This window comes from Peromyscus eremicus, chromosome 3, assembly GCF_949786415.1.
Source record: "Peromyscus eremicus chromosome 3, PerEre_H2_v1, whole genome shotgun sequence".
NCBI classification, from domain to species: Eukaryota; Metazoa; Chordata; class Mammalia; order Rodentia; family Cricetidae; genus Peromyscus; species Peromyscus eremicus.
In genome coordinates, this window is record NC_081418.1 from 78,119,027 (window position 1) to 78,143,635 (window position 24,609).

At 38.0% G+C, this 24,609-nt stretch overlaps 1 protein-coding gene across 1 annotated transcript in view; it reads left to right on the forward strand.

The window, feature by feature from the left end:
- The window catches only part of Grid2 (glutamate ionotropic receptor delta type subunit 2), a 664,169-nt gene that overhangs the window by 412,084 nt on the left and 227,476 nt on the right, over positions 1–24,609 (forward strand). The window contains exon 11 of the mRNA XM_059257052.1: positions 19,156–19,294. Coding sequence (XP_059113035.1) covers positions 19,156–19,294 — 139 coding nt within the window. The remainder of the gene's footprint in view (positions 1–19,155; positions 19,295–24,609) is intronic.

Below are 24,609 nucleotides of genomic sequence, written 5' to 3' on the forward strand. Positions count from 1 at the left end.
GTAGAACTATCATACAAGCATCTCACTCCTTTATCCATTTTATGGTCTATTATTGAAAAAAAAAAACTATATCAAAAGAAACCAGAATGGAATTACTTTTCCTTCTATTCTTTAGAATATCCTCTAAAGAGCTCTAGGAAACAGGCAACCATGGAAGAAAACTTCTAAGACTGAGAAGGTTGACACTGTTTTGGAAAAACTGGATTCATGAAGTCAGATAACTCCTTTCTCTATCTGATTATAAATCTAATGTGTGCTTGATAAATGGCTCCTAATTTAAAACTAATCTCCAGTGGTGGGGAACAGTTTTTGAAATCGGAATGGCACCTTGAGCTTTAAAAATGTCTTTTAGACCTGTTCCTGGCCCTTTCATCACTAGAACTGAGTGGACGCATATTGACATTCTCTGACCTTGTAGAACTAGTGATGCTTTTCTGCATAAGGACTGGCTCAGGAAGTACTCTTAAAAACTCCAAATTAACAACTTCACTCTGAGTCTCATTCTGCTTTGATTTCTGATGACAACTTCTGCTTACTCTTTGAACTTCATGCTACAGGAATTGGCAGAATGGGTGCAATTTTCTTCCCAACCCCTGATTGATTGAATCTCTGAGAAATGGGGTTACTAATGGCTCCAGAATTTATATAGTAGTTTTATATAGTGGCGTAGGCCTCACTATAATTATTTTAACACATTAAAAGTCAATACATCACTACAGAATGGCAGGTTCTGACTCTACTGCAGTCTGGCTTCAGGCTGTTTGACAAATGGCTAGTCATGCCAACAATATTTCCTCTGTCTGCACCTTACCCAGGCCATTCAATTGCCAGGTCTGTGGTGAAATCAATGGGTATCAAGACAAATAGCATAAAAGGAGAAGAGGACAACATAAGAGCAGCTGACACATGACATATAATATATATATATTATATATAAAAAATAGTGACATACTCATTAAACTGTGCCCTCCTTGTCCTTGTTTTTCTTTTCCATAAACAAATAGGCAAGCAATGTACATGAATTTATTAAGAACAGAAATGAAACACCTACATTATCCACCAAATAATTTAGTAAATTTAAAAAAAAAAAAGAAATACATAGGTTCAGATAGAGTAGTGATGCTAACAAAACAGGGTGATGAATAAATCGACATTTAAAATTACAATGCATCCCTGAACCAAACAGTATGAAAATGTTCTAAATATTATGAGGGCTTTGTTTGCCTACCATGTCCTCCTTTTCAAGGGAATTACTAACATATAACACATTCCAGATCTGCAATATACTATAGGAAAATTCTGTTTACTTTGCATGCACTTAAATCTGTTTCCTAAATCTTGGACCTAGATGTTTACAAAGCTAGTCGTTTCTAGTATGCCTGAGTGTACTCGGTGAAAGAAAAGTTGGGGCTATTTTACTGTTTCTTTTGATTTTTTAAAATGAGACTTATAAAATGGAAATGGACTACACATGAAAACAAGAAATAAGTGTGTAAAGTTTTGGCTAATACCAATACTAGGCATATATGTAAGGAGACCTATTCTACCACTCAATGAGATTCTGGAATTTCATGTTACCCATGGCCTTTGAAACTTGGCTGTATTGTCAATTTCCTGAAAACACACTCTTATTTTTATCCTTGGCCTATCCAGAGGCACTTTTGCTACATGCTGGGAAAGGAAACAGAAAGAAATAAATAAAAACATTGTGTTGCATATAAAAATTGCAAGAGATTCATGGAAGGGTCTGCAGCATACTGACACACTATGTTAAAATTGCCTTCATCATCTATCAGTACTGTAAAGTCCAAGTCTGTGTATAAGTGGAAATCTCAGTAAAGAGCCTGCATGCCATCAAGCCTTCTAGGCTACATCTAAGTTTCAGAACTATAGAGTCCTAATGTCTTAGTCAGTGTTCTATTGATGTGAAGATACGCTGACTATGGCAACTCTTATAAAAGAAAACATTTAGCTGGGGCTAGCTTACAGTTTCAGAGGTTTAGTCCATTGCCATCATGACGGAGAGCAGGGTAGTAGGCGTGCAGACATGATAGCTGAGACTTCTACATCTGGATCCACAGGCAACAGGAAGAGAGAGCCACTGGGCCCTTGAAACCTCAAAGCCTACCCGCAATGACACACGTTTTCCAATAAGGCCATACCTCCCAAGTCCTCCCAGATAGTGCCACTCCCTGATGACCAAGAATTCAAATATATGAACATATAAGAGCCATTCCTGTCCAAACCACCGCACCTAGTACTCTTAAAAAGTAGAGAACTTCACAATTCAGAATAATGAAGTATTCTGCAGTGAGCAAAGTAACAATTCAAGACTGGGTAGCTAGACTCATAAAAAGTACTTGGCTAGTTTTTTGCTTGTTTGTTTGTTTGTTTGTTTGTTTGAGACAGGGTTTCTCTGTGTAGTTTTGGTGCCTGTTCTGGATCTTGATCTGTAGACCAGGCTGGCCTCAAGCTCACAAAGATCTGCCTGGCTCTGCCTCCTGAGTGCTGGGAATAAAGGCATGCACCACCACCATCTGGCACTTGGCTAGTTTTGTCCTGGAAGACTTGTTTGTCTCAATGAAGTTCATGTGTAACCCAGTGCTCTCAATAGGTTGAATTCAATTCATTCATGTTGAGATTCAATTTTCTTAACAGAACAGATTGAAATCAATTAGTGCAGCAAGGGATAAAGGCTTCATTAATTGAGACCAGAAAAAAGTCTTCATATAACATAGCTGTCGTCAATGTGGGGCATGGGATAACTCACGGGTCTGTGGCTAGATACTTGTAAACTCTGTATGCAAACCCTGTTTCTTTATGTGTTCCTAATGCTGTCCTTATATGTCAATGAATCATTGATGTTGAGAGGGGTTTTTTTTTTACTCTTAAATGAAGTGCAAGTCCATAAAACTCTAACGTACACCACCTAAATTAGGCTTTTTTTGTTCTCTAGACCAGCAGATAGTATGGATTTTATAGGGCTAGACTAATAAAAAAAATATTGAGAAAGTAAAAGCTCCCAAATGTTACCTTTTATGTAATAAAATTCAATTTAGTTCTAATATAATTTACAGCAATTGACACTTTAAAGTTACATTAAGATCATAAGATAAGGTTGATGTGGTATAGCCAGCAGCTGTTAAATCTGATTATAATTAACTATTAAGTTAACAATTTCCAAATCTATTCATTAGATATATTTCATGATACTAGGTTCAATAAAATAAAGTTAAATATTTTCATTAACTCTGAAATTATAAGATTATAAAATTACACCCTTCCATAGGACATCCTAATGTTGAAATAACATTCTTTTTTATTTGCTCAGATCAATAATCTTACTTCAGATAACTATATATGGATATGCGGAATATAGCAATTTCCATTTATATTTGTATGTAGGAGTCTTACAAAGTGAACTATGATAGACTTACTAGTCCTTTAATATGGGCACCTTAATAATAGAAGCATGTAGGTATTGCTCAAGCCCTGGAGACACATCATTGTTATGTATGAGCAGCTTAACCTCACAGCTGATATGTTAGTATGAAATGTTTCTATGGAGAAATTGCCATTTCAGTGTCTTGCCCTAATTCTAAGTATACATTTGTAAATATACTTGTCTTCAAGTCTATAACAATATTTTGACATTTAAAATCAACTGAAATGCCAACACTTCAGACAAACATACGTTAACACGGCAGAGCGATGTCGTACAGCACTTTTGTTCAAAGTGCTAGAAAACTCATCGTTGGTATAGGACATAAAAATCCATTTTTAACCAAATACTTTTCTTTGCATGGCATAAAAAAATTTCCAAATACTTAAAATACTACACATTTAATGGTACATACAACAATTTAATATATGGTAGTGAAAATCTCTGAATTTCTAAAACTGAAAAATACTTTAAGAATCTAAAATGCCTCAGGTTGAGAAAAATATTATTTACTGAGTAAAATTTAATAATAAAAATTGTAAGAGTGGCATGTGTGATTAATACTATTATAAGCACTTAAAAAAATACCCAAAAATGTTATCTCCACTCTTCCTCAATGGAGCCATAAAGTAGGTGAGATAGGAAACTCACAAACACTCAGCAACTGATACTATGTTTTTGTCCTCAGATCTGGAATTGTTCTATCCACAGTGTCCAGGAAACACCTTAGAAGTTCACCAACTATAGCCAACATCAATTGGTTATGAACAGTGTCTCTGTGTAAATGGAAGCACCTGTTTCATTTTGAGGGACACTGTAATCAGCATGATGTTTTTATAGACCTCTGAAGATCCAGATACACAATTACTTCTTTTACAAACAACCATAGCTTAGTAAGGCAATTTTACCACATCTCTGACAGTTAGGCATCTCCTGGCCTCTTCCAGCATAGGATACTTGTCTTAGTTAGGGTTTTTATTGCTGTGAAGAGACACCATGACCACAGCAACTTTTATGAAGGAAAAACATTTATTGGGGTGGCTTACATTTTCAGAGGTTTAGTTCATTATCATCATAGTGTGTCATGGCATGCAGGCAGACATGGGCTGGAGAAGGAGCTAAGAGTCCTACATCTTGACACACAGGCAGCAGGAAGTAGTCTGAGTGTCACACTAAGTGAAGCTTGAGCAGAAGAGACCTCAAAGCCCACTCCCACAGTGACACACTTCCTCCAACAAGGCCACACTAATCCAACAAAGTCATGCTTCCTAATGCTACTCCCTATGAGCTTACGGGGGCCAATTACGTTCAAACGACCACAGTACTCTATTCATTTTTCTCTCAGTTGATCTGATTTATTGCAGCAGTTGGAGTCTCAGATATGGGTGTGTCCCAACCCTTCCTACGCATTTTTAATGTTTCTATCTAACAAGTGTGCTCCTCATCTAAGATAGATGAAAAGATTTTCCAGCACAAATATATTCCAGCATTCCCACCTCCAGAAATCCCTGCAATTTACATGTCTGATTAGTTACAGGTTTCTTTTTATCACTTATGTAGCCTTCAGTGAGTCAGTATAACAACTTTCACCAGCCAAAATATGAGCACATTACCACACCATACCTCAATTCTCAGGTCATTACCACTCAGGATAATACAATTGCCTTACTCAATACTTAACTTTTATCCTATTTAGTATAAAACTGCTAGAAGTGTGTAGCTGGAGTTTTCTCCAGTTCCACCTGGGCCCACTGTCAAGACAAATCTCTCTCACTCCCCGGTCCTGCAGCAGCTCAAACCCAAATAAACACACACAGGCTAATATTATTTAAAACTGCTCGGCCATTAGCTCAGGCCCACCACTGACTACCTCTTACATTTAAATTCAACCCATTTATGTTAATCTATATGTTTCCACATGTTCCGTGGATTTACCTGTATGCCATTGCATGCTGTTTCCTGGATGGCAGGGTGGCATCTCCTGACTCAGCCTTCCTCTTCCCAGAATTCTCCTCTCTCTTTGTCCCACCTATACTTCTGCCTGGCTACTTGCCAACCAGCACTTTATTTATTAACCAATCAGAGCAACACATTCACAGCATACAGAGCAATATCCACAGCAGAAGTGGGCTTTACACTTCTCTGAATTCAGTGACTTGACTACAGAACTTATAATCAGGATACAATAAAGAGAAATATGAATAAAACCAGAAGAGAATGGTAGGACTCCCCTGCCCCAGTCATGAAAAGCATTTATGCAGAGGAAGACTGATTCCCACTTCATGGAAAGCATAAGAGGTTGCTTGTGCCACAAGACACTTCAGAGGAATTTAGAACTTCCATTTTATTTCTACTCATGCCCTTCCCTCAGCATGGAGACCTTAGATGCAGAAGACCGTGGCTGACTGTGCTACACTTACTGCCTAGGCTTAGTCTTACTCTTGGCTACATCCACACTGACAACACAGGCCTAAGACGCTTCAAAGCTGTCATCTTGATATACAGATTTTACCTTACTTTTTAATTGAATTCATTGCCTTTCATTTCTCCTTTGCCCATTTTTGTTTATTCAGAGGCTTCAGAGTAGTTAGCTGGAAGTACAGATTTCAAAATGACTGTTCTTCCACAGCTCTTTGGCATCAGCCCAGGCCTTGCATACCATCCCATGCCAGTGCTACTGTTATCTGAAGAGCAGCAAGACAACATGCACCGACTGCCAGTGTTCTCTTTTCTACCAATGTGTAGCACACAGACCTGGGAGCAATCCAGTAGCAGAAGCCCATGTCTCTGATTGTGTCTGTATGGTGTCTCCAGATAGACAATAACACATTCTGTCTGGAAACCTAGGCAATTTTACTGGAAAAAAAAAGTATTTCCAATGATGTAGGGTGTTTCAGAAAGTAATAAAGCCGGGTGGTGGTGGCTCACGCCTTTAATCCCAGCACTCGGGAGGCAGAGCCAGGCGGATCTCTGTGAGTTTGAGGCCAGCCTGGGCTACCAAATGAGTTCCAGGAGAGGCACAAAGCTACACAGAGAAACCCTGTCTCAAAAAACCAAAAAAAAAAAAAAAAAAGTAATAAAGGTCTATGTCATTCCCATTTGCTCTAAAAAAAACAAAAAACAGCTGCTCTCAGAGGAGGCACAGAGGGACAGGACCCAGACAGGTACTAACTAGATCCTGAGCCCCATAGGCCATGCCCTTCAGTATGTTTAAAATCAGGTGATGTTCTTTCCTCTGTTTGATGATGTCTCCAGCTTCATGTACCATCAGGTTGATTTGGAACAGTTTGTTTTCAGCTTTCTTTAAAAAAAATGGTATTTTCTACACAATGTAAAACATTTACATGTTCCAAATTCAAATTTGAAACTGAGTAACGAATTACAAGGAGCCTAATTTCATCATCCCGTCTGCTCCTGCCTACTCTCTTATTTTTACTGTGCTTTCATGTTTCAATTGCCTTTATTTGAACTTGTAAGCATGTAGCCCCTCTTCTCTTATCTTAGGTATTCACTGTAAGCTGTTCATGCCTCACTCCTGTATAATTTTTCAAATGGATAGGTTTCATGATTATGAGTTGAGAGGGTAAGGAGGGATAGGTATGGAAGAAACCCATGTCTAGGAAAGAAGAAAAGTGAATGGATAAGGAGAGGCATTGTGGCTCTGAGGTTAAAGCCTTCTATGAGGTTTGTGGACCTGGATGTGATGACATGCTCACTTCTGTGTTACTTCTCAGTTACTGTAAGCTTCACACACAGTCACATATAGAGTAGCAAACATGTTGGATTTGGCTATATTTGAAAGCTCATCACGAGGAGAGTAAGGAAGTTGAGAGAGGATGCAGTGAATGGCATTCCAGTCTCTGGATGTGAGCTGACCTGACTGGAAGAGAGGACAGTCTAGGATAATGGGGTGGGATGTAGGAAAAGTGCTGAGTTCAGAGGGAGGGACCTTGTCGAGACTTGATTGAGGGAGGAATTTCAGATGGTTCTAAATGGCACAAGACTATGGAAGGCTTGGACCTGAAATAGCAGAGCTTAACCCGTTGTTGGTGAGGTTGTACTTCCTGTTAGAAGTGTTAATGCAGTTATATTAAGTTAGAAATAGCTGAGATGGAATTTTAGTATTCATAAAATGACATTAGTAAACACCGATTGGTCTCCATTACCTGACAAATGGAGTATGAGAGTTGCATTCCTTTCCTTTTGTAGAAATAGATTCACATTTTTGAGTAGAATCATCACATTATTCTTCATGCTAGTAATAACAGAATTTTCCTCTAATCATGATATAAATGCTGAAGACTTTCTGTAAACAGAACTAATTTCTTGCAATGGCACTTTGTGATTCTCATACTCTCCTAGCACCTAAAGCCATTTCTTGTTCTGAGTATGGTTACTTTCATTCCATCATCTATAAAGGAGAACATGTGAGTACTGTCGTAATTTCCACAGTATTCTTTTCATTTTATAAAACATAATTCTCTAAATGTAAAACATTCCAACTTCTATTGATACTTCAATTGGTCAGTCTATTACAACATCCTCAGCCACAAGGAATATATACAGAGTATGCTATCTTTTTAGTTAACTCTAATTCATTAGCTCTACAGCACTAGATTAAAAAATATAAATTCTGTCAGTCTTTAAGCCCATCAAAAGCTGGTTTACCAATTGTATCATTTACATAATTAAGTACCCTTCTGTACTTTAGGCAAACAGGAAAATGTTATATTTGCACAGGGTAAACTTAGAATAACAATTTTGTTCCAGAGTCAGGTGGAATTACCAGTTTTTTCAATCTTGCCCGAGGAGAAAACACTATTTTAGTTCTTTAGCACCTTTTGTAAGTAACATAATAGGTACAGAACATGGTTGATATTTTTGATGTGACAAGGCAGTCACACCAAAATGATGATCAGTGTCCAAAGACTGCTGACAGCACAGGCTCACGCTGCAGGTCCGAATTCCTCATGACTGAGAGTAGTGCTGGAGGCCAGCAGACCCACTGCATTAAGGGTAGGATTGCAGACACCATGAGCCTGATGCCTCATCTAGTAATCTGGACCTGTAAAAAGACATTTTCTCAGAAGTGCAGTTAAAGAAAAGAATATAAAGTTCTTTTCTCATCCATTTAGGTCTTAATTGTTTCACATTTATATACAGAAAAGTGCATGGCTGAAAGGTGCAGGTCATTAAAATTGCAGGACTGAAACGCTCAAAGTCGCCGCCCAACATAAGGTAAAATACCACCAAGGATGAAATTCCCCATAGCTTTTCTCTCAAACTCTATTTGCTCTCTTCAAGGATACCAGCAAATGTTCATTCAGTTATCTGTTTCTGAACAACTACCATGACAATATGAATCACTCTATCCAACAGAAGGTTTATGCAGTCCATCTACATGATATAATGTATCATGAGACCTGCTCATTTTCATTGCTGAATAATACTCAGTTGTACAGATAGAGCATTATCTACCCACTCTATTCTCAAAGAAGATTTGGTTTCTTTCTATTTGGGGAAGTTGTGGATAATACTACTGTATATATTCTTCTATGTATCTGGTAGGTGTTCAGGAACTAGTTTCCAGGGAGACAGGCAAAATATCAACATGAATGAATTAATTAAAAATCCCAATAAAAACTGTGAGAATTCTGCTGGATCCTTATCTTCCCAACACTGGAACCAGCCATCTTCAATGGACCACTCTAGTGACTCTCAAGCAGTATTTTACTTTATTTTATGTATCCCCACAAGTAATGATGTTTCCATATTCATGCATGTAACAGCAATCTGTTTTTTTTTTGTGAAGAGTCTCATTTTTCTAGGCTTTTTCTTATTGCATGTTTTATTGATTTATAAGAGTCATAAATACAAGAGACATTCTTGTATGGTAAATATCTTTTATTGTTTCTTTTCACTTTGTCAGAGCTTTTCAAATATCAAAGTATTGGGTTTTTTTCATTCATTTAAATTCTTTTTGTGTTTTAAGAAATCTGTTCCTATTCAAAGTTACAGATATAGTCTATTGCATTATTTTGTGGATGCTTTATTACTGTTTGTGACAAGCTGCTTAGTGTCGAGTTTTGTTTATGTTGGGAGTCATGTTTCATATTTCTTGTAGGTATATCTACTTGACCCAGTCCTGTTTAATGAAAGGCTCCTGTTTCTGCCCAGCACTGTGAATTGAGTGCACATGTATGTGTGGATGATTGTCATGGATCTACTGGATCTACCATGTACAGATACCAAGCCGCCTTATTTATATATGCAGCTACTGGAGCTGGACGTCTTCTCCTTGAGGAGTGACTTAGTTATTGGGAAGCTTTTCCAGTTTCTTACCAATTTTATATTCAGAAAGAGAAAGGGAGAGGAAGAGGGAGAGGGAGGAGGCAAGCACCTAGGATTTCACTTGATACATTCTGATAACTCAGTTTGAAGAGTCTCTCTCTGCACTGCTGAGTATTCTAGTCAGTGAGCACACCTCTCCATGTAGTCTGTCTTCGTTCCTTTAAACTTCTTTGTAGACATTTCATATATATTCAGTTGGTTTGGCGGAGATATTTACCACTATTGTAGTTGTATTTATGTTTAATTTTCTGTTTAAGTGTTTGTTGTTAGCATAAACAACTATGATTAATCTTTGAACATTGTTTATGTAAGATAGAAATCATAACTTAATAACTTGTTCTTTATCCTCTTAAAATTTCTATGTATTTACACATACAAAACATTTTTTGGGTTTTTTTTTCTTTATTAATTTTTTGTTCATTTTACTTACCAAGCACAGATCCCCCTTGCATCCCTTTCCCTGCTCCCCCAAGCCTTCCCCTGCAATGCACCTCCCATCCCTTCCTCCAAAAAGGTAAATCCTCCCATGGGAAGTCAGCAAAGCCTGGAACATTCCGTTGTGGAAGGTCCAAGCCCCTCCCTCCCTGCATCAAGGCTGTGCAAAGTGTCCCACCATAGGTAATGAACTCCGAAAAGCCAGCTCATACACCAGGGATGGATCCTGATCCTACCACCAGGGGCCCCTTAGTGGGAAAGCAATGAAAAGAGATATCTTGATAGAGGGAGACAGTATGAGGATAGTGGGAAACCTGATGCTAAGGAAGTTCCCAGGAATCCACAAGGACAACCCCAGTTTAGACTACTGGCAATAGTGGAGAGGTTGCCTGGACTGGCCTACCCCAGTAATCACATCAGTGAATACCCTGTCATCACAGAACCTTCATCCAGTAACTGATGGAAGCAGATGTGGAGATCCACAGCCAAGTACAAAACATTTTATTTCTTCTTTTTATTCTTTTTTTTATGTTGCTTGTTTGTCACACCCGAATCAGTACTAAATAGGAAATAGCAACATCTTCTAGCCATTAAGATCATAGCATCTTGATGTTGTTGATAATAAGTACATTTGTCACTGGCTCTCTAAAGCACTTGTCAGGAAAAGGAGAAAGAATGTCTTCAGTTTGTAATTATATCTAGGTTTGCTTTGTAGTTTTTAGAATTGAGTGTTGAATTTTATTTGTGCCTTTTTGACATTGACCATGATGATAATTTAATTTCCCCCTTTCAGTGGTAATGTAATGAATTACAGCTAATGAATTTTCAGAGCCAGATGCATCTTGTATTCACACAATGAGCCCAATGAGGTTTGGTTTTGCTTATACAGTTTTTAATTGTACTATTTGTCTTTTTGTCAATTATAATTATATGATAATTTATTTTCTTGGAATAATTTCAGTGTGTTTTGTCATCATAGTTTTGTTTTCCTTATAAATGAAAGGACCAGTCTCTTGTTTTTCTCTACCTCAATAAGAGTGTATACAATAGTAAATACTCTTCAAATATTTCTTAATTTTACCACAAGGCCACAGGCACTGAATTTTCTAAGTAAATTTTAATTACAGGTATGAAATGCTTAAGACTTGTAAGATTATTCAATATTCCCATGTCTTTTTGTAGCAGACTTCACCTAGATATTTTCTCATGACAACTTTAGTTTCAAATCCATCAATATAAATATACTTTAGATTATCTTGCATCTTTCTAACACTTTAACAGTGAACACTTTTGTTACGGCTACTGGGCATTTTATGTACCTTCACACATTATCTTCATCAATCTTCAGAGCTGATTTTAGCCTTCTACCCCAACCAGAGGCACTATATTCCATTGGACCAGCCTTAGAAGACAAAAATGCTGAGAGAGACACAGTGAGGACACAGCTCAGGAGGCTTCCTAAGGGAGCAAAAGCTTCATTCAAGAACTGGGATGTAACCATTCATGTGATGTTTAACAAAGAATCTGGTTTCATTCTGTCCATGATCTGAGAATATAAGACAAATTTAAATTAAAGATAATGGACTAATGTGTTTGGCAGAGGTAGGGTATATGAGCAAGCTTACAGTTTTATACAAGCATGATTCAACAACAAAGCAGCTATAATTGTTAAAAAAAAATTAGCAATATTACAAACAAACAGCTCTCATGGACAATAGGATAACTGCCTTCAGGACAAGACACCACTCATCAGGGACCTGTAAAGAGAATGCATCTGAGTTCCCTACTCCTCAAAACCAATTGCCTAGGATAGTGTTTCCCCAAGGTCAGCACACAGGAGATGATGCAATTCTGTTCCAAGGTGGGGCAAGCTCCATCCATATGACATCAGAGTGTAGACAGATTTCTAAGTGGTCTTATTAAATAAAAAACACAGAGCCAAATACAGAGGTGAAAGCCTTAGATCAGGTAATTAGGGAAAGCCAGCAGCCAACCTTACCTCACCAACTTGGCAGCTTTCAAATGTGTGTTCTTGTCTACCCACACCTTTATTGCCTTGATTTTCTGTCCTCTCATTGGCTATCTTAGCCGAGCTACCTCACTTCCTCTTCCTACACAGCTCTGTTACTTTCTGTGTCTGTACAGACCTCCAGGCCTCTGTGGTTGGTACTGGGATTAAAGGTGTGTGTCACCACGCTTGGCTGTCTTCCCTAGTGTGGCCTTGAACACACAGAGATCCTGTCTGCTAAGGGATTAAAGACTCTTGTTAAAATGGTTAACCATTTCCCCCTGATCTCCAGGCAAGCTTTATTTATTAACATATAAATAAAATATCACCATATCAGAACTCCTGGTAAGTGCCATATGGATCATGTTCCCAGTTTTGTAGACATGAAATATGCAAGATAGAGGGTATCTTCAAGTCTTGTTCAGCAATTTTAGAGAACAACTGATACCCAGCAATGTGTGTCAGGGTCAGAATCTCTGCCAGGCCATTACATGACACTGTGAAGTGAAATTTAGGTTGCAATAGAAACTTCAGGATATTGAAGATGTTTGGATAATAGAATGACCATCAAGGATAGCTGTGGACACAGAATGCAGCCAGCCTGCAGAAGGGTTTGTGTGTTGCAGGTGACATTGCTGGAGCTATTTAGGCCCTTTGGAGCACAGCCAATTTTAGCATAAATCCCAGAAGCCAGACATGGAGTGACAAGATTTGATATTTTCTCTGGTGGATTTTGGACTTGCTTTTATCTAATCATTCATTGATATTCCCTGATCCTTCTCTTTTGAACCAGAAATGTTTACTCTGTGCCATTTTATGTTGGGCATATGTACCTTGTTTTTTATTCTATAGGCACTCACAGTTAAGAAACTTAGAACATTTATTTGGGTGGTGGTGGCACACGCCTTTAATCCCAGCACTCGGGAGGCAGAGCCAGGCGGATCTCTGTGAGTTTGAGGCCAGCCTGGGCTACAAAGCGAGTTCCAGGAAAGGCACAAAGCTACACAGAGAAACCCTGTCTCAAAAAACAAAAACAAAAACAAAAACAAAAAAAAGAAACTTAGAACATTTAAATAATTGCTCTAAGAATAATTAAAGACAATGGTGGAAGGTTATGACTTAAAAGTGACATTTTGGGTTGTTAAGTTGACAATGGATAGAGTTGGATGATTAGTGTTAATTGTCAATGTGACATAATCACCTAGAAGACAGAACTCAGAGCATGTCTGTATGGGCTTATCTAGACTGCATTAATAAGGTGGAAAGACTGACTTACTGTGGTTTGTCCCATTCCCTGGCTGAAATGTTGGCCTGTATAAGTAGAGAAAATGAGCTGAGCAGCAGTTTGCATTCACCACTCTCAGCTTCCTGATTGTGAGTACATTGATATCAGCTCCTTCAGTCTCCTACTACCTTGACTTTCCAACATGATGAACTGTACCCTTGGACTATGAACCAAGAAAAGAAATTAAGACTTTGAAGTTATTATGACCTATCTAGTCCAACATTACCCAAACAGGACGTCAAGATTTCCATGTTTTTAGTCTTGTTTTTCAAAACAGAGTTTCTCTGTATAACTCTGGCTGTCTTGGGACGTACTATGTAGACCAGGCTGGCCTCAAAATCAGAGATTCTCCTGCCTCTGTCTCCCAAGGATTTCCATTATTTTTATTATCTTATTTCTAAGTGTCAAATACAATGGTATTGTATTTGGGTTCCACAAGAATATTTGAGCTACTGAAGTTGTAAATTATATACCACAAAAGAAGAAACTCAGCAATTTGATCCTCTATGTGGTTGAAAACAAGTCTTCTCAAGGGTAAAGTCTTTGTAGAAACAACCTATAATTAGCCTTTTCAGTCATACATTTATTTTTCTACTTTTTTGAATACATATTTTAGACATTGTCACATTTTACTATTAGTTTCAAATTAACTGTTGTGCTCAAAAACTCCTCATGGGAATTTAAAACTGAATGTTCTTTAGCTTTGATCTTTTAAAAGCTGAGTGAAAATGTCTGCTGTTTTCAAGAAGTATCAAAATGCATCAAAACTGTTTTTGAAAAAATGTTTTCCATATATAAAAAAATTAGCCTGAACTGACAGTTCAGAAAACAACCCAAGGACATACTTACACTTTATAAAATTCAAAGATATTATGAGAACTAGTGGTCAGAGTAAAAAAAAATTATTTGAATTCTATTAACTATATTAGCTATACCCACATATTATAGAGCAAGCAGGAAGGAATATTGTTCCTCTAATTTATTTGCATTGTGAATATAAATCTAATTTCTTATTATAAAGTCTGTTAATGTTCAATAGTTGTATGTATTCATTTGAGAGGGCTATCATAACAAAATACACAGACTCAGAGGTGTGAAGGGTAGAAGATCAAGATCAAGGTGTGAACAGATTTCATTTCTCCAGAGGCCTTTCGACTCTATGGTTGCTTCCGTCTGTGGCATTTGTACAAACACACTCTCCATGTTTTGTCATCTCACCACAGCAGCAGCCGTATTAGCATGACCTTTTATGACTTGGTTTTACTTTAATTCCATAAGGATTGCTTATTTAATATCATCTCATTGAAAGTTGGTGTTTTAACAGACAAATTTTGTAAAGACACAGTTCAGTCACTAACATAGCATAAATTCATTTACCATGCATTTAATCACATAATATGGGACTCAGACTATTCTTATACCAGAGACTATTATAAAGGAAGAGAAACAAACTATATAAAACATAGGTAGTCAACCTGGAAATCATATACAGACAAGTAACATTATACTGAGTGAGCGTGTTTTATTTATATATTTAAGAATATATTGTATTATATTTAAGAATAATACACACACACACACACACACACACACACAATTAAAGAACTTGAATCCATGAATTTCAGAGAAAGCAAGAGGGTTCATAGAAGGTTGGAGGGAGAAATGGGAAGGGGAAATTTGTGTAACTATATTTAAACTTCAAAAAAAATATATTTTAAAACTAAAACCAAAAATATTTATATGTTGCTGCAATAAAAACATGTTAAATTATTCTTTTCTAAAAGGTGAAGGGCTTAAAGGACTTGACAATATGGAACTGAAGGAAATTATTTAGTAGAACACTGATAAAAGATATTTCTTGGGGCTTTTTGTTTTATTTTGTTTGGCTTTTTGAGACAAAGTTTCTTTATGTAACCATGGCTGTCCTGGAACTAGCTCTGTAGACCAGGCTGGTTTCGAACTTACAGAGATCTGCCTGCCTTTGCTTCCCTAGTAATGAAATTAAAGGCATGGACTATCACCACCCTGCGATAAAAGATATTTCTAAAGAGGAATTTTTTTAAAAAATAGAATCTTTAAAAATTCTTGAATAGCGTTCTTCCCATTTTTTGTTTGTCTGTTCCCCATGGGGATAGGAAAAAGCAAAGTGCTAGAGAGGTCCCCAGAAATCCATAAAGATACTTCCACAATAGACTGCTGGCAATGGTTGAGAGAAAGCTCGAATTGACCTACTCTGGTGATAGGATGGCCAAACACCCTAACTGTCGTGCTAGAAATCTCAACCAATGACTGATGGAAGCAGATGTAGAGATGCACGGCCAGGCTCCAGGTGGAGCTCCAGGAGTCCAATCTGCGAGAAAGAGGAGGGATTGTATGAGTGAGAATTGTTGAGACCAAGACTGGGAAAAGCACAGGGACGAATACCCAAACTAGTGGAAACACATGAACTATGAACCAATAGCTGAGGAGCCCCCAACTGGATCAGGCCCTCTGGATAAGTGAGACAGTTGATGAGCTTGAACTGTTTGGGAGGCACCCAGGCAGTGGGACCAGAACCTGTCCTTAGTACATGAACTGGCTGTTTGGAACCTAGGGCCTGTACAGGGACACTTTGCTCAGCCTGGGAGGAGGGGACTGGGCCTGCCTGGACTGAATCGACCAGGTTGAGCTGAATCCCCAGGGGAGTCCTTGCCCTGGAGGAGATGGGAAAGGGGGGGGGCTGGGGGAAGGGGGAGGCAGGAGGCGGGAGGACAGGGGAATCTGTGGCTGATATGTAATATTAAATCAAATTATAAAAAAATTCTTGAATAGAAAAACAGTTGCATATTGAAAAGAAGAAAATTCTAGACATAAATATTGTAAATTTAAATCTTTGGATCAGAAATAGTCATGTTAATATGTTAAAATTTCAAAAAAACCCATTTAGAGAATGATTCAAAATAAGGGTCAGATAAATAAATAAAGATTCTCCCATATAGCGTCTGATAGGCTTTGACAAGGATTATGGCTTCTTCTCCTCAGAGTGATAAGAAGCTACTGGGAGGTTTGATTAGGGCACATCATGAGCTTACTTCATTGCCTAGGGTCCATGGCTGAGCACTGAGAGGGTATAGAATATAGACAGGTTTTATGGAGGCTGCTTGGTTGTACAATCAAAGGCTGCTGGCTTAGATGTGGATATCAATGTTGGAAGTGGTAAGATAAAATAGTTTTGGAATAAAATTTGAAGATAAAGGTGGCAGAATTTGTTACATATTGAGAGATGAAACTTTTAAGGTGGTGTTCTTTTTTTTTTTTTTTTTTTAATTTCAGGGGTGAGGACCGAACCCAAGTGCTTTACCACTGAGCTAAATCCCCAAACCCTTAAGGTGGTGTTCTAAGAAATGTCATAATAGAAATGCTCCAGTTCCTGGCATAATGTAGTCAGGTGGGGAGCTAATTTGGATGTTACAACAAAAGTTTTAAATGTGTTAAATTTAAGATCCCCATTAGATTCTTGGTGGAAGACATATAGGCTTTTGTCAACAGTTCTGCATAAAGAAGGACCAGAATATAAGTTTGAATGTTATCTATGTGTGTTGTTGTATTTCCTGGGAGAAGTAAAGAAATAGTTAATCACCCTAGATAGGGCACCAAAAGACAAAAGAAAGGATTTCATCCAAGTTTATTTTAGTGAACCAATGAGTTTGTTGAATCTACTTATAGGAGCATGTGTTAGGGATTATTTGCAGAAGCATAGTATGGGTGACTGTAGTAGAATAATTTAAGGTGTGTTACTTTTGTTTATATTGCATTTGTTTAACTCTGTGAAGCTGTGTTACTGTGCCTGTGTAAAACACCTGATGCTTTAATAAAGAATTGGCCAATACCAAGGCAGGAGAAAAGATAGACAGGGCTGGCAAGCAGAGAGTATATATAGGAGAAACTGGGAGGATAGATCTAAGATTTAAGATCTAGGAGCAGCCAGAAAAGGAAGAGGACTCCAGGAGCCAGCCACTCAGCTACACAGCAAGCCATGGAGTACAAGTAATATACAGAAGTAAGACAACAGGAAAAGCCCAGAGCCAAAAAATAGATGGAATAAGTTAAGTTAAGGAAAGCTGACTAGAAACTAAGCCAAGCTAAGGCTGGGCATTCATAAGTAATAATAAGCCTCTGCGTGTGATTTATTTGGGAGCTGGGTGGCGGGTCTCCCAAAAAGCAAAAACAACCAACAACAGGTGACTCAAAAGTTGGTGAAAAATCTCACCTCAAAGAGAGTGGCAACTCCCAAAAGATGCATCACTGAAGATTCTCCATCCCTAGTCAATGTTCCCCTTCCTATACTCTCTAATAACTGTCAAAGATCTTGTGCAAAAAGTGCGTGGGATCTCAGCAGGGGGCCTGGTGATCCCCCACTTCTACCTAGGGCATATTAACAGTCTCATTTTCATTGCCATAGGCTTATTATCATTGTATCAGTTTTGACTTCAGTGTTGTCCTAATTAGGGTTTCTATTGCTGTGGTGAAACACCAAGACCAAAAGACAAGTTGGGGAGGAAAGGGTTTATTTGACTTACACTTCCACACTTGTAGTCTATCACTGATCACTGAAGGAAGCCAGGACAGGAACTCAAACAGAGCAGGAACCTGGATGCAGGAGCTGATGCAGAGATAATGGGGGTTGCAGTTTACTGGCTTTCTCTTCATGACTTGCTCATCCTGCTTTCTTATAGAATCCAGCACTACCAGTCCAGTGGTGGCCCCACTCACAGTGGGCTGGGTCCTCTCTCATTGACATTACTTAAAAAAATGCTGTACAGGCTTGCCTACAGCCCAATCTCATGGAGGTATTTTCTCAACTGAGGCTCCTTTCTTTCTGATGATTTACCTTGTGTCAAGTTGACATAAAACTAGCCAGGAAAACTTTCACAGCGGCTGGCCATGGCTGCCATAGCAATCCATTTTATGCAAACTGATGATCATTTCATGACCAGAGGAAATAGTGGTTCTTCACCAAATGTAGATGATATTCAAAGTCTTGCTAAGGTTGCATAGCATAAAATGTAGATGGAATGTAAGCATTCCAAAGGCTTCGCCCAAGGACATACCAATGTATAGAAGATGAGAAGAGTGATTTCCAAGAATACTATGAGTGGCCAGTTAAAATACAGACAGGAAGAAACCCATACAATGATACTGAAGTCAATGGTAATATGTGTGATACCAAGATTTTCAATAACCTATACTCCTAGAGAATTTAACAAAAAATAATCTAGTATTTCATTTAAAATCTGAAGAAGGTGGGTATATTTTATATATAGGTATAGCAATATTAATATCATCTAACTAGTAAATAATCAAGCTCTTGAAAACAAAGGATACATTTGTGATTATAGTAAGAAATTAATTTTAGGATCTAATAAGGAAGAATTATCATTTCAACATATTATGTGGAATATTCATCATGCTTCTTTTTACCAAGTCCCACATAATTCCATAAAAGTTAATCAAAAACAAAGTAATAAAGTATGGAGGTCTCCACTGGTGTTAAGGGAAATGCTGCTTGTTGCCTGTTTGGGCACTGAATGTGTAGGACTTCAGCTTCTCAATAAAAGCTTGTTGACATGATTGTCATCTCTCCTCTTTCCACAGGTGGGGAAGTCCCATACACAACTCTGGCAACCCGAATGATGATGGGGGCATGGTGGTTATTTGCTCTGATTGTCATCTCCTCATATACAGCAAACCTTGCTGCTTTCCTCACTATCACCCGCATCGAGAGCTCCATCCAGTAAGTAGGCATAGACACCAGTTGTCATCAAACATGACGAATGCTGGGAATGTCATAGGGAAAGCCCTCTGAGCATAAATGTGCGCCATCTGATAACAAATTGTCACTCTCCTTTCGAGCAAAGGCTTTGTTCTGTGACACCTCAGAATATCAATCCTAAATAATTTATTTTGTAACATGTTGATTATAACTTAGATATTGTTTTTCATATTTTCCTGGAGGGATAATACAGCATCAAAATTTTAACTATCAAGGAGCATAACTCTGTCAGGGCAGGAGAAATGCCTCAAAACCATCTGTAACTCCAGTTCCAAGGGTTCTAATACCCTCTCCTAGACTCAGCCATCATTGTACATGCAGAGTACAGACATACATGCAGGGATATACATAAAATAAAAGTCGATTTTTTTAAATAATAACTATATCAGAGAAAAATTATGAAAAACAAAGAATAAAGAATCTTATTAAATAAAATGTCTTTCCAATAAATTTGTCCCGTTTTGTACAATCAGAATAAATGGGTAAGTGAACATATCAGTGAGGGGGTGAGGAGGGAAGGGGAAGCTTGGAGAACAGAACAGAGACGTGAAGAAAGAAGAGCAGCTAACAGACACAAACTAGCATGCTTAGTGACCGCACTCTGCCTGTCTTCACTAATACCCATGTGGTCATCACTACTGCTCTTTCTCCAGCATCAGTAACGATAATGAGAAATGGTTGTTAATCATAATACACTTCCTTCTTCACTTACAGAAGTCTTTGCTTCAGGTTATAAGGGACTTTCCCATGAGCCCCGACCCTGAAGCATTTTCTGCCTTCATGGTTTCACACTACAGGGCCTGCAGCATCATACAGTTTCTGCCCTAGATGGGCACAGTATCCTACGCACTATCTTAAGAAACATTGCCCTGAAATTGTCTTATTTAACCCCAGCCAAATTTTTTTAATTATAGGTCAACATCCATGTCTCAAAACTGGCCAGTTCAAAATGAGAACAGCTAGAAATGTAGAAGAATTTCCTAGAGTCAACTCCCCCTTAAAGAAAAACACAAAACTTCTTGCCTCTCAAATGTATGTAAATGAACTCCATTAGTGGCCTGGAAGCCATTATCATATAAGGCCAAATCAAGAATTAATTATTTGTGGAAGTTCATTGTTTTTCTTTAATCTATAATCTGAAATTGAAACCCCCCACAATCAACTAGTAATACTCACAGACAGTCAATTCCTTTGTCCATTTATGAAAATGATACTTTTAAATTCACCCATCAAATCATGCTCCTCAAAGTGTTTTATAATTGTTGCTTTAGTACAGACCCTTCATACTCTTCCAATTTATTCCTCTTATAGTCAGCTTTATGGGTAATACAAATTATAAATGATACCAAGTAAAATGTAGGAGACTGAGGATTAATGAAAACTATTGCAATAGCCTGGGAAGAAAATTGATGAAATTAGTAACTTCATAAAATAATAACCATCATTTACTGATTAGTTATCAGATACCAGGATTTGTGCTATTATATGCTGATTGGCTCATCCAATGCTCATCACCATCTTCTAAACTCTATACTATCCATGACACATTTTACAAATGGAAAGACTGAAGATAGATGCTGAGGACCTTTTACCTTCATGCAGCAAGTGTCTGGGTAAAGAGCAGATCTTCAGGGTACCTGGCACCTGAGCCTGTGTTCCAGGGCATTGCAACAGTTCTAATTCCCCACACTCAAACCTTCATGTGCCATCTGTGTTCAGAGAAGAAAGTGTCAGCCTTAAGAATAAAACCTTAGCATTCACTAAGAATTCAGGCCAAAGGATTTACTGCATAAAATGTACAAACCCTCGGTTGGTCTGGAGCAGTAGCAATGAGTTTGTGTTTAGCCAGTTTTGTTAGCATACATGTCAACATGAGTTAATTACACCATTGTGCCCCAAGATATTTTGGCATATTCAGTCAAAGATTGAACATATTTAAAACACAAAATGTAACAGTCTGATATACATATGCAGCAGATATTAATTCCTACAGTCAAATTAGTTAACACATCTAATACTGTCCATAGTGTCTATTAAATATCCCTAAATGTGTTCATTTGGTTACTGACTTTGTGCCTTTGCATAGTCTTCTCCTCCTTTCCACCACCCCACAGGCCTTTCACCATTGTTCCCGTCTTTGCTTCCAGGACTTTAACTTTGTACTACAGTAACTGCCTGTCTGTGTTTGGCTCGTTTCACTTAGCTTAATGACTTCTAGGCTGATCAATGTGGTAGCAGATAGCAAGTAGAAAAACGGCTTTTCAGAGCAAATTGGAGTATGAACCTTATTATCATACTTTTTAACCACAATGTTTTTAATTTTTGAGATTATAATATAATTACATCATTTCTCCATTCTCTTTCTTCCCTCCAAACACTTCTAGATTCTTCCCTGTGTGTGTGTGTGTGTGTGTGTGTGTGTGTGTGTGTGTGTGTTCATAAATATGTAAATATAAGCTACTCAGTCTGTTATTTGTACGTGTGTTTTTGGAACTGAATGTTTGGTATTGGATAACCAACTGGTGTGCTCATTCCTAGAGAAGGCAATTTCTTCCTCCTCCAGCATTTTGAAACCTTGTGAACCCTCCACCCCACTCATCCATGTTAACATGTCTATTGGTGCCATCCTGTTCAGGCATGTTTAGGCAACCATGTTGGTGGTATTTCATGGGTGCACACTTTTTTTTTTTTTTTTTTGGTTTTTCGAGACAGGGTTTCTCTGTGTAGCTTTGCGCTTTTCCTGGGACTCACTTGGTAGCCCAGGCTGGCCTCGAACTCACAGAGATCCGCCTGGCTCTGCCTCCCGAGTGCTGGGATTAAAGGCGTGCGCCACCACCACCCGGCGGGTGCACACTTTTAAAAGTACACTTCTTATTAATATTGACCAACTGAACTGGCATATTTAAATATGCTTAATGTATTATTTACTTTTAGTTTCAAGGTATTTTAAATAAACAAATAAATGTCTTATATTACATGTAATAATAATCATAGTAGTAAAAATTATGTCTGACACTTACTGAGAATTTACTATGATCCAGACATTAAGTATTTTGTAGTTATTATCTCATTTATTCCTCAAAGTACCTGTCACAATGTAAATGCTACCATTATTTCCATTTTGTAAATGGCGAAACTGAGTGTTAGTCGCAAAATGCTCAAGATCACCCAGTAAGCATTGAACTTGGTGGTCTAATACATGTACCCCAAAACCAGTCCAGTCTTGACCCTGCAATTAGTTCCTTATATAGTGCTGGTTCACCTAACTTTCTTGACCCAATGTTTTGCTGAGAACAGGGGCAATAGTGTACATGTGCGTCTTAGCTACTTCGTTGTTACTAAGTTCCCAGTACCAGTTCCTTTCTAGACTACTATAACAGTGGAAGCAGACACCACTTCCAGATCTATATTCCCCCAAGGTTCTTTCAAAAGTAAAATTTAGTAGGGGAAAAATGTAATTCCACATGATGTTTCCCTCAAGTACAGTTCTACATTCCAAAGTAACTGAGCATTCATTTCCTTAAAAATCATTCCTTTCTGGTGCCAACGGGCATTAAGAAAAGTTTTCAGTGGGTGTAATAAATTCCTACTTCCTTCTAGTACTGTCGTCAGAGTAATTCTGGAAAGAATCAAAGCCAAATAAGTTAGAGCAGTCTGATTTGCTCCCAAAGTTTATAGATAACTTTGAAGTTCATGTCTCACCTTTGTTGGTAAACACAAATGCCTGTAACACTGCTTGAATACAAAGTTCCACCTGTAAATAATGTCAGTTTCTTGTGGCAAAGTTCCCACTCTCATTTTCCTAGAGAATGTACTTTCCACAGTCTTCCACAGTGCTGTTTAAAGCAGTGGTGTTCATAAAATTAACTCCTCACTGAATTAAATGGTGAGTGTTGACACATCTCCCTCAGCACAGTTTGCTATGCCATTGGCCAACACAGACTATGTATATCTTGATTCCCTCAAAACAGAGGCTCTCTCCAGACCAAGGTGGGAAGAAGGAAATGGAGTAATGCCCCTAAGAGAGGAAAACACGGGTCCTTTTGGATTGCTATTGGCTGCATTCTAAAATTTGGGATGGATTTTCCCTGTAGAAGATAACCCATAAGTTTAAGTCTCCTATCCATCCAATGACAGGATATGGTATAGAATGAGATGAATGAGATGACCAGTTCAGATTCCAAGGAGGAAGATGTTAAGGACTTCTGGGGGTTTTTTTTGTTTGTTTGTTTTTGTTTTTTGGTTTGTGGTTGTGGTTTGATTGGATTTTTAACTTGAAAAAATAGAATGTGGGGCTAAAGACATGGCTTAATGGTTAAGAGCACTTTTTGCTCGTGCAGAGGAACCAGGTTCAGTTCCCATCACCACAAACCACATGCTAGTACACAACCACCCACAATTCCAGTTGCAGAAGATCTGATACCCTCTTCTGATCTCTATGGGTATCAGACACAGATGTGGTACAGATACATATACACAGATAAAATACTAATACACGTAAAATTTTAGAAATAAAATGCTTGATTTTATACTCGTACCCAGGCTAAACATGGCAATGGTGAATGGAGAGTTTTGAAAGTATTGTTAGTGTCAACACTGGATAAGGGCTGAGACTCTAGCTTGGTAGCAGATCACTTGCTTAACCTTACCAAGGTCTTGGGTTCAGTCCCCAGCAACATACAACACAAATGCACAACCCAGTGTTACAGCACCATCATGTTTGCCTTACTTTCTTATTTTTTCCAAAAGCTATTTGTCATTTAACATCAAAATAAGTAGAGCTACAGGAAATCATAATTGTTCAGCTGTACTCATTAGTAACTGTACAGAATGATGAATCTTTGGGACCACACTTGATTATTTTTTCCACGAAGCTGTAGATAATCTTGGCATCTACTCAGAGATCTCACAGTTTTGCATCGAGTACATTGTCTTTCATAATCCTTGTTGTTTAACCAAACAAAACACTGAGTTATCCATTCCCTTGAGTCAAGTGAATTGAGATAATAGTTCTTTCCAGAACATACAAAAACAGCCCGTATCCCTGCAACAGATTTATCGTATCAATGATAGGATTTTTAGATCTTCATTAGTATGAATTAAGAAGGGAAAACTTTACTTTGTAATGGTCTAGATGCCATTTACCCCATGTATACAGTTGTCTAGCTGCCACTACAATAAAATGCACCACTAATCCATCTACACGAAGGTCTTGCTCATCCTCTCTATCTGCTCAGTCACATCCTCCTTCCTACTAGCCACACCCAAGGAAACCA